At 42.1% G+C, this 10458-nt stretch overlaps 1 protein-coding gene across 12 annotated transcripts in view; it reads right to left on the bottom strand.

Moving 5' to 3' along the window:
- Sbno1 (strawberry notch homolog 1) overlaps window positions 1–10458 on the bottom strand; it is a 61514-nt gene that overhangs the window by 6873 nt on the left and 44183 nt on the right. For all 12 annotated transcript variants that reach the window (XR_010039606.1, XR_010039605.1, XM_003462908.5 and 9 more), the window contains 8 exons: window positions 10221–10320; window positions 8954–9028; window positions 8196–8342; window positions 8017–8111; window positions 7827–7919; window positions 2779–2916; window positions 1628–1704; window positions 27–220 (listed from right to left, as the gene is read on the bottom strand). Coding sequence is in view for 10 of the 12 variants with exons in the window: in XM_003462908.5 (XP_003462956.1) it covers window positions 27–220; window positions 1628–1704; window positions 2779–2916; window positions 7827–7919; window positions 8017–8111; window positions 8196–8342; window positions 8954–9028; window positions 10221–10320 (919 nt within the window). In the remaining 2 variants the exon portion in view is untranslated. The remainder of the gene's footprint in view (window positions 1–26; window positions 221–1627; window positions 1705–2778; window positions 2917–7826; window positions 7920–8016; window positions 8112–8195; window positions 8343–8953; window positions 9029–10220; window positions 10321–10458) is intronic.

Raw genomic sequence — 10458 nt, 5'->3', positions numbered from 1 at the left:
TTAAACAGAACAAAAATGAGACTCACCTACAATCCGCTGTCCATCTTCTGTCCTTAGCCGAACTATCTGCATTTTCACATTCGTGCCACTGACAGATGCAAGGACACCCTCCACTTTTGTCCAAACACTCAGGACTGAGCCACATAAGACGTAGTATGTGCGACAGCGAAGACCTATTTCACAGACTAATCCCAAGCTTGCTTTTTTGCAGTTGCCACGCCTAGGAGGAACAGGAGCAAAATACCCTCGTGTTTACACGCACACACACACCTATACCTCCATAAAAGTTTTCCAGTTTATACAAATTTCAAATGGAAAATCTAGCCACTTTGGCATTCATGATTTTACTCTAGCAATGCCAGCCTCTTAAATCAACCTGTCAGTTACTCCTATATGATTAAGCCACTGATCATTCTGTTCTAAATCAGGTGCGTGGGAAAGACTTCACGGACCAAAAAAAAGAGAGAGAGAAAAACCTCAGGTGGAATTAAAAAGAGCTGATTAAAAAAAACCCAGAACTACTATTTTGTGGCCTCAATTATTATCCACCAATGGAGATCTCTTTCTGGGCAGCACTGATTCAAGAGGAACATAGGCAGTGTTCACTGCATACATAGGAGCATGCTTCATGCTTTGACACAAAGTGTCTCAGAGGATGTTCAGACTTTAACTTTTGAAATGCTTTATCTTGAAAACTTTTACATTTTTATCTTTTGTCTTTTTGAGGCAGGTCTCACTATGCAGTTCAGGGAGACCTTGAACATAAAGCCCAGACTGGCCTCGAACTCAAGCAAGCCTCGTGCCTTGGCCTCCCAACGGCTGGGATTATAAGTGTGCACCACCATACCGAGCTAGACTTCTCAATTTTAAACTTTTTTGTCTATCTCACTGTGTAGTTCAGGCTAGCCTTGAACTATGTAGTCCAGCCTGGCATTCAACTCACAGTGACCCTCCTGCCTCAGCCTCGTGAGTGCTAGGATTATAGGCATGTACCACCATGTCGAGCTGTAAATTTCAGTTTTCAATAGCACTAATCTGCATCCAAAATGAAAACAAAGTATTATTCACATCAAAGAAAATGTAATCTCTGATTCAACAAACTGAGCTAAAATTCATTGTCCTTTTTTACACAGTGGCCCAGACAATGCCAGAGCATGAACTATCTGATGAGTTAAACTCTGCAGAGCATCCCAACAGTCTGCACAAGTTCCTGAGGGCTGAGCTGGGGTCACAGCAGCATCTCAACAGGGCAGAATGAGTTTTCTTGTGCTGCGCAGCCATTCAGGCTCCTAGTGTCTTAGAAGTCCCAAAAATTTGGGACAGTAAGACTTAAAAAGCCAGAAAGAAAGGATGCAACAAAGAAAATGAGAAGAGGACGAGACAGGAAAAGCAACTCCTAGCACCAAGAAGGCCAACTAAGGGACAAAGCACCAAAAGTATCAGCCAAGAGCAGTGGGGCCTGAGCAGCACTGCTCCACGGAGCAGGCCGAGCCCTGCTACCACAAGGAAGCGCAGGGATGGCAGCCAGTTGGCTTACTCCCTCGCGAGGGCCTATCAGTAAAGAGGGAAAGAGCACTCACATCCAGACTGCATTCTGGAAAACGGTGAGAAGCATGGGAATACTAACCAATAAGCATGAGTACAAGTATCTGCAGATGAATTATACTGGTCTAACCAATGCACAAGGGCATCGTCCGAGACTACCTGTGGAAATAAAAACAAAATTTCATTGAAACAATACCACTTTAAATAAGCAAGTCTAGAGACAGCCAACTTCAAATCATCCCTACTCAAAACCCAATTCTTGCACCCAGCTCTATTTAAATGCCATTCAAAAAGTTCTGCTCTTTCCTCCGATGTACCAAGTTCTTCAAATGGCGTGGTGAACTGTAACTGTTTGCAAATGAGAATAGCTAGGAAAAGTAAGGAACCATTAAGAATAAAAACTACAGATAATATTTGGAAAACTGCTTACTATTTTCTAGAAGTGACTGAAAGATACAAACATTGTATCATGTACACAATAAAACACCAAAGTGGGAAGGAATTTCAGTGTCTCACATAAGACTAGGATATTAGAATAAAGCCTGGTATTGTTCTGAAAATTATCTTTTAAACAGTAGCCAAATAAGATTGACACAATTATTTTATATCTAACTACAACGATCCTTGACACGATTTCTATATACAAGGAGCAATCACAAAATACATTGAATGTCTGAATTTAATAAAAATTTTTGATAATAGACACATTGTCAAAACAACAGGATAAGTGTATTCGAAGTGAAGGTATTAGGAGAGGAATAATGGCAACTTTTATTATAATGATTTTTAAAAATTTATTTTAGCATGTATCATAGTTCCTCCACACACACACACACACGCATTCTGGCTGCACTGGTGACTGAACCAATCAAGGGTTCCACCACTAAGCTACAGCTTCAGTCCTCTTCTTGAGACACTGTCTCATTAAGTTGACTAAGATGGGCTCAAACTGCCTCAGCCTCCCAAGCAGCTGACAGGACAGGTATACATTATTGTTCCAGGCTGTTTCAATATGGTAAGACAAGTATTTATAAGCAGTGTAATACACAGTTAAGACTATTCTTTCTTGGCTGGGCATGATGGCACAGGTCTGCAATCCTAGCACCTGGGAGACTGAGGTAAGAAGATCACTGAGTTTAAGGCCAGCCTGAGCTATACAATGAGTTCAAGGCCAGCTTGAATTCTACAGCGAAACTCTGTCTCAAAAATAAATAAACAAACAAACAAATATACCTTCTTATATTTCTTTTTGAGATCAGCATAAATTTCTAATTTGAGCTGCTTCCCGGTATTTGGTCGATAAACTAAGAAGAGTTTCTTTTTAGGGTTTACTTCCTTAACTAAGATGGCAGTTTTCTTGTTGTTTCTTATCTGCAGAGAAAAAAATTAGCAAAACATAATGAATTGACAGTGCATACTTTAAAACATGTCTGTGTAGCACAGGTCAGCAAATGTAGCTATTACATAACTGTAACATCAGATTAGTAAGTGCTTAAATACGTAACTTCAACACAGGAAGGAGGACCGCCACTGCTGCTGCGCTGTACTGAGGTCCCCACCCAGAAGGCAGCTGTTTAATCCTAGTTAATGATACAGACTGAGGGTCACAGTGTTCTTCTTTGAAGTTGTTTTGAGACACAATCTTGCTATGCAGCTCATGCTGGCCGTACACTTACTATGCAGCTAAGGCTGGTCTCAAACTCATGGCGATTCTTTGCCTCAGCCTCCCAAGTGCTAGGATTACAGGCATGTGCCACCATACCTGGCTCTGGGTCACAGTATTCTTTACAAAATTTTTACCTTCTGTACACTGTACATGGAATCACAGTTAGGCAGCCTCAAATAGGCAGAAAAATCAAAAGTTTAGGGCCAGGGATATAGCTCAGTAACTGCCTGGGTAGTGCAAGGTCATGAGATCAATCCCCAGTACAAAAAAATAAATCTTTTTAAAAGAAAGTTATTCTCCTTCAAATAACAATAAAATTTAACCCTTTCTGAGATGCCCAGGTAGCCCTGGACCTCTCCTTCTGCCTGTCCTACGGTCTTACCTTTGTGTCATTGTAAGGATAAAATGAAAAGAATAAAGCCCAGACAGCATAAGACCAAAACACTGAACCAATCACCTAAAAATGGGTGTGCAGCAGTGGAAGCCTGAGAGGAGACATGACACTCAGGTGTGTCTATGTAGATATCCGCCCCTGAGTGCTGGGGACTGAGCCCAGAGCTCTCCCCACTGAGCTAGCTACAGGTCCCACTCTGTCTCAAATATTATTTTATGAAACTGTAATCAATTTACATTTTGAGGCAGGTTCTCTAGAGGCTGTCCAGGTTGGGCCTGAACTTGTTACACTCCTGCTTCAGCCTCTTAACACTGCCAGGATGACAGGTACGTACTGCCATGCCCAGCTTGCTTTTTTTTTTTTTTTTTGCGAGATGGGATCTTGCTATGTTGCCCAGTGGGATTACAGATGCAAACCAGGACAGCTGGCAGGCATGGTGACACACATCTGTAATCCCAGCACTTGGGAGACTGAGGCAGAAGGACTGCCTGAGTTTTGAGGCCAGCCTGGGTTTCCAAAGTAAGTTCAAGGCCAGCCTGAACTACACAGTGAGATCCTTTCTCAAACACATATACACATGTACACAAACCACCAGTGTACCTGGCCTCTAGTACGTAACTGGAAGGACTTGATTCACAATCTTGTTCTATGACTTTGGAAAAGATGGCCACTGTTTGTGTGGGAAATACAGCCTCAGCTGTATTTGTCAGCCAGTATAGTTTGTAAATGAACACAAAATTCTGGTAGCCATCTCTGTTTGTGAATCAGTTTGCAAACCAAAGCATTTATAAACCTGGGTACTGCTGTACTGGTGTGTCCTCACCTCTCCTATAAAAACAGTGTACTGTGTACTGAGCTATTTACTTTTATTTTTTCTTTCAGTGGAACTAGAGATTAAAGCCAGGGCCTTTACACTAAGCTACATTCTCAGCCTTTTTAAAATTTTTTATTCTGGCTCGGGTCTCACTAAGCTACCTGGGCTGGCCTTGAATTTATGACCCTTCTGCCTCAGTTTCAGACACATACTACCATGCCTGGCCATTAACTTTAAGATAACTGTGGTGTGCTGTGGTCAATTGTTATAATCACAGCTATCTGAGGCAAAAGGATTGCAAGTTCCAAGTACATCTGGGCAACTCAAGAAAATTCTGCCTCAAAATTTAAGAAGGCAGAGGTGTGTGGCTCAGAGGTAAAGTACGTGTGTGAGATCCTAGGTTCAGTAAGAATAACGTTTAGGATGATAGAAGTACATTTAAATTTTTTCTTCATGAGTATTAAAGATCCTTTCGTTTTTTTACTTGCTCAAATAATAAGAGCCATTATTAAGTCATCAAACCAAATGTGAATTGAAAAAGTGTACTTTTAGTCACTCCTGGAAGGGTGTCCCCTTCAGCCACTGCTCCTGCCCCTACCCATTGTTGCCATGCAGGGAAACAACAGCCCAGTGTGGCCACAGCCTTCTATTCAAGAGAAGCAGGAAAGCAGGACTGTGATCGTAAGACACCAATGGTTGCATTCTGACAATGGTTTCAGACTAGTAACTACCAAATCCAACATGACAATCAAAACAGCATCTACGAGAATAGCTGAATAAAACAGGTGAACTAGAGGAAAAGGAGGAAGATGACGAGACAAGAAAGAAAAATTCAACTACAATCCAACTAGGAATTAGATGATTTGAAGGCTTCAGATCAGGGACCAGTAGTGAATTAGGCCTGTGAAACAAACCTCCTCTGAAGCTCTTAAGTTTAAGCATAATTTGGGGCTGGGGATTTAGCTCAGTGGCATAAGCGCCTGCTTTGCAAGCAGGCAGTCATGAGTTCGATCCCTGTACCGATAAAAACAAAAAAGACGAAAAAAAAAAAAAAAAAAGTTTAAGCATAATTTAAAGCCAGGTGTGGCGGCACACACCTAAGTCCCAGCACTCAGGAGGCTGAGGCAAACGGACTGCTGCAAGTTGGCAAATTCAAGGCCGGCCAGGGTTATTATGTTAATGAGTTTATGGCCAGCTAAATCAGGGTGATCACACAACAGACCCTGTCTCAAAAAACCAAGTCAAACCAAATGAACAAAAACGTTTAAAAAAGGAAGAGGGTTAAAAGGAGGGGGAGGGGGAGAGACATGGACGGACACCATGATCCACTAAGGAAGAAAGGGAGAAAAACAGCCCAAAGGCGAACAGTCTACAAAACGTGAAACACTAATTTACTACTTACCTTGCCCTTTACAGAAGTTTGAGGTGACAGTTTTAAAAACAGGAAGTGGTGACATCTGCAGCACTGTGAATGTGACGCATCTCAGAGAACTGTTACCTCTTTCTCTCTCTTCCAAGACAAGATCAAACCAGTGCCAGACAAATGCTGTCCTGCGCTACATCACCAGTCCTGAATCTGAGCCCGACTCTCACCGAGCTGTCCACGCTGGCCACAAGCTTGGCCACCATCCTACTTCAGCCTCCAGAGGGGCTAGGATTCTGGCTGTGTACAATCACACTCAGGGAACTATATTCCTAAATAACTGAAGGTGATCACCTGCAGTCCCAGCTACTCAGGAGGCTGACACAGGAGGATTTCATATTTAGGGAGTCAGCATAGGCAACATAAGCAAGAATCTGTCGCAAAATTTTGAAAAAAGCTTGGGGATATAGACAGCTTGCCTAACATTAAAAGCCCTTAAGTTTCACCCCAAGTGAGACAAAACAAAAAGAACGTTTTGTAAATAAAAAATGATCTGAAATAATGTTTTGAAACAGCCTATTACACGCTCAGGAACCCTGATCCACAGCAACTGGCATGTAAGAAGCACCGACTCGGGGGCTGGAGGTTTAGCTCAGCGGCATAAGCGCCTGCCTTGGAAGCAGGCAGTCGTGAGTTCAATCCCCGGTACCAATAAAAAGGAAAAAGACAAAAAGGAAAAAAAAAAAAAAAAACAAAGAAGCACCGACTCATCAGCAGGCAGGACTCAGGCAGCGCCCCCATAAGCCCATGTAGCAGAGTCCACTATAAAATTGACACAAGGATGGAGAAACAGGTGAAGGTTAGGCGGGGTGAGCACTGCCCCGCAAACTATGACAAAACAAGGGCTGCCAGCACCTTATAACTGCTATATGTTCCAACAACACAAACCCAAAACCACCTTTTAGAATAAAATATATGTAAAAACAGGCTACTTACAGCTTGGAGAACAAGAATCTTACCGAGAAGAGTAAAAATTCTATAGTATTTAATATGAATAGGGTAAGTAAACATGAACTCAAAATTCTGTGAGTTCATATATAGACATTTTTTTGTTTTTTTTTTTTTTGTCTTTTTCCTTTGTATCGGTACTGGGGATTGAACTCACAACTGCCTGCTCATAAGGCAGGCGCTTATGCTGCTGAGCTAACTCCCCAGCCCCTTATGGACATGTTTTTACATGTATTGTTTATATGTACAAACATACACACACATTTCCCCTTGGGCCTGTCCACAAACAAATCACAACCAAAAATAGTTGTACTAATAACTGAAGCCGGATCAGGGGTATGCGTGCCTGTAATCACACCACTCAGGAAGCAGAGGCAGGAAGATCACCACAAGTAAGGCCAGCCCCAGCTAGCTAGTGAGCTCAACTCCAGCTGAAACTACATAGAAAAACCCTGACTTAAAAAACAAAATCACAGGGACTGGGGATTTAGCTCAGTGGCATAAGCACCTGCCTTGCAAGCAGGCAGTCGTGAGTTCAATCCCCGGTACCGATAAAAATAAAAGACCAAAAAAAGACCAAAACAAAAACAAAAACAAAAACAAAAACAAACCCCAAAACAAAACAACAACAACAACAAAAAAAAAACCACCACCACAACAACAAAAACACACAAAATCACAGCCAGATATGGTGGCACAGGCCTGTAATCCCCACACTTGGGAGGCTGAGGCAGGAAGACTGCTTTGAGTTTGAGGGCAAGCAGGGTTACAAAGTGAACTCAAGGCTAGCCTGAATTGCATAATGAAGCCCTGTCTCAAAAATGAAAACAAAACATTGAAAAGGACTCTTTAATATCTCTCAAAATAGCTTAAGTGGAAATGCATGTACAAGGTCACACAATCCTAAGAAAAAATTATCACAATAGTGAAAACCAAACACAACTGGACATTCTGGTACAGAAGGAAGGTAAGGTCCAAGTGCTGAGAGTGAAAACCATTATCGATCTAAAGGATTAACACTTAAGGGAAGTCGTACTTGCAGCGACAAGTAGAAGCCATCATCTGGTCCTGTCAGCTCAGCCCAGATCTTGGTTGCTTCCTCCCAGGACATTCCCCTCTCTACACTGATCTGCGAAAGAAATCACGAGATGTGACGGTCACGCTCCTCGCTGTGAATGCCTATCATGTGAATGCCCTCAGGCGGGAGGAGCACGTGCCAAACTCACCGTGTATAACTCTACGTGGCCAGACGTTGAATACCCTGGAGTCAGAAACTTTTTCATGTCACTTTTCCTCACCTTTTCATCTCCAGAGCCGAGATCTTGAAAAAGAAAAAGCAACACATGATGAAACAAGGACACTTCTATCAAAGACACACATGACAGCATCTCACTTCCCCACTTACCCAGGATCCCCATGTCATAGCGTCCATTCTTTTTGGCATTCTGAACCACCGCAGTAAGTGTGTCCGCAAAATACTGAAACAATGCGTTCTGCTGATGTACTTCCATGCCCAGAATTCTATTTAAGAACTTTCCTATGTTGTTATAATCTGCAACAAAATTATGTAATTTCAGGCACTCAAATGGTAATTAACATTCTAAAAATTCAACCTGGCTAACTTCAAAACTACTTTCATTCTACAGCCTTCCCTCCCAATTCTCTTGCCACTGTCAAGGCCATAACCGGCTGTTTGCAGTGCAGGAACATCAGCACTGCAGAGCATACTCCAGAACATTCACTGAATTGACTCTGTGCATCTTCAGCCTAACTTCAGCCCCATATGAACACAATTTAGCATGTGAGGATGTAGAGTCATCAGCATAAAAGTTGAACTTGGGGTGGAGGAGCTGCAGAATCGGTGACCTCTGACCTGACTGGAATTCCTGGGAAACGTGGAGAACTATCCATGTTCGAGAGTCATCGCTGGACTCAATGTTTTATAAAAGCCTGACAGGTGATCACATGTGCAGCCAAAGTTGAGAACTGCTGTCCTGTGATCTCTCTGAATAACCACCGCAGCTAAAACTACCTGTGGTGCTCAATCCTGAAAGATGAAGAACCAACCTGATGCTTCCTCTTAGCTCAGCAAAGCACACGTAACCACACAGGCTTCCAAATACAGCAGCAGTTCCATGTGCAGAGAGAGTTAGTTAATGTTACCTTTATCAAGAGTAAGGATTCCTGAGCGGTCTTCTACATTTATCAGGCCAACACCTATCAGTCCTTGTCGAACATCTGTAGGAAAATAAACTTCCCTGTAATTCCAGCATTCTGAGAGGTTGAGATAGGAGGACTGCCAGTCAAACCTGAGCAACTTAGCAAGATCCTGTCTTCACATTTTACAAGGGGCCAGGGACATAGTACAATATCAATGCCTTAGAACATTCAGTACTTTCTCCGTTAACTAAGCTGGATGACGTACGACATGACTGCATTATCCAGCTCCTAGAGGGTACAGATGAACACCAAAAGTTCAAGCCTAGCCTAGGCCAATCAGTAAGACAGGGCTCAAAGTAAAATAAAAAGTAACAAAGTACCTGGGCCCCTGGGAAGTGGTGCAGTGGTAGAACAGGGGCACAGCATGAGCTCTACCCCACTGCCACGGAAACAAAACACACACAAAATCTAGGCCCAAAGCCCACCAGCTCCAGCAGCCTCTAGCACATTAGCCTAGCACACTGCTAATCTCAAATCCAAGACTAAAATTAAGTTTTAAAAGCTACTGACAAAGCAGTTTTAATTAATGTACCAAAATCACCTTCCTGTTAGATATTATGAACAAAACCGCACTCAACATCATAAAACCAGTTTTAACAAACTTGTCCATTATAAAAACCAAACACAGTTGGGTGTGGTGGTGCACATCTGTAACTCCAGCCCTTGGGAGGCTGAGGCAGAAGCACTGCTATGAGTTCAAGACCAGCCTAGCCCGGGTTACCAAGTGAGTTGAGAGCCAGCCTGTTTGAACTGCATATTAAGACCCTGTCACAAAAAGACAAAAGACAAAAAAAAAAAAAAAAAGAAAAGAAAAGAAAAGAAAAGAAAACCAACTTGTGTTCTAATCACCTTAACTTTTTCAAAGTTGTTTTGTTTTGTAGTTTTCTTTTTTGGTTTCCACTGGGGATCTAACTTATGACCTCACCCTTGCCAGGTGCTTATGGCACTGAGCTAAATCCCCAGCCCTGTGTTTTATAGTTTTCTGAGACATGGTCTTGTTATGTAGTTCAGACTGCCCTTGATGCAGCATCCTCCTGCCTCAAGCTCCCAAGGGCTGGGATTACAAGTCATGCATCACCATACCCAGTAAAATTGCTAAATTTTACAGTTTATGTCAAAAAAACCAGCTGAAACAATAAACACTAGAATGATTTTTATCGTACCCATATCAGTAATCATTTTTCATGCTATGACAGCTTCTCTAGGTTACCTTTGAAAAATTCTCCAGGATAGTCAGGTGGAGGTGATACCATAGGAGAGTCCAAATTTACAATGGATTTCATAACAATTTCTAAAGCATTTCTTCCATACTGAAAAAAAAATTACCCAGTCTTAGAATTCAGACACTTCAATCACAAAACCATCAGAATGCTATAAAAACTATTACTGACTAGAAATTCAAAAACAGCAGTTCCGGTTATCTTTGTATGTTTCTTACACTGTCGACT

Source organism: Cavia porcellus, unplaced genomic scaffold (assembly GCF_034190915.1).
Source record: "Cavia porcellus strain 051 isolate PalLab524CR breed Dunkin Hartley unplaced genomic scaffold, mCavPor4.1 scaffold_16, whole genome shotgun sequence".
Taxonomy (NCBI): domain Eukaryota; kingdom Metazoa; phylum Chordata; class Mammalia; order Rodentia; family Caviidae; genus Cavia; species Cavia porcellus.
This window is presented reverse-complemented; position numbering and strand designations above follow the sequence as displayed.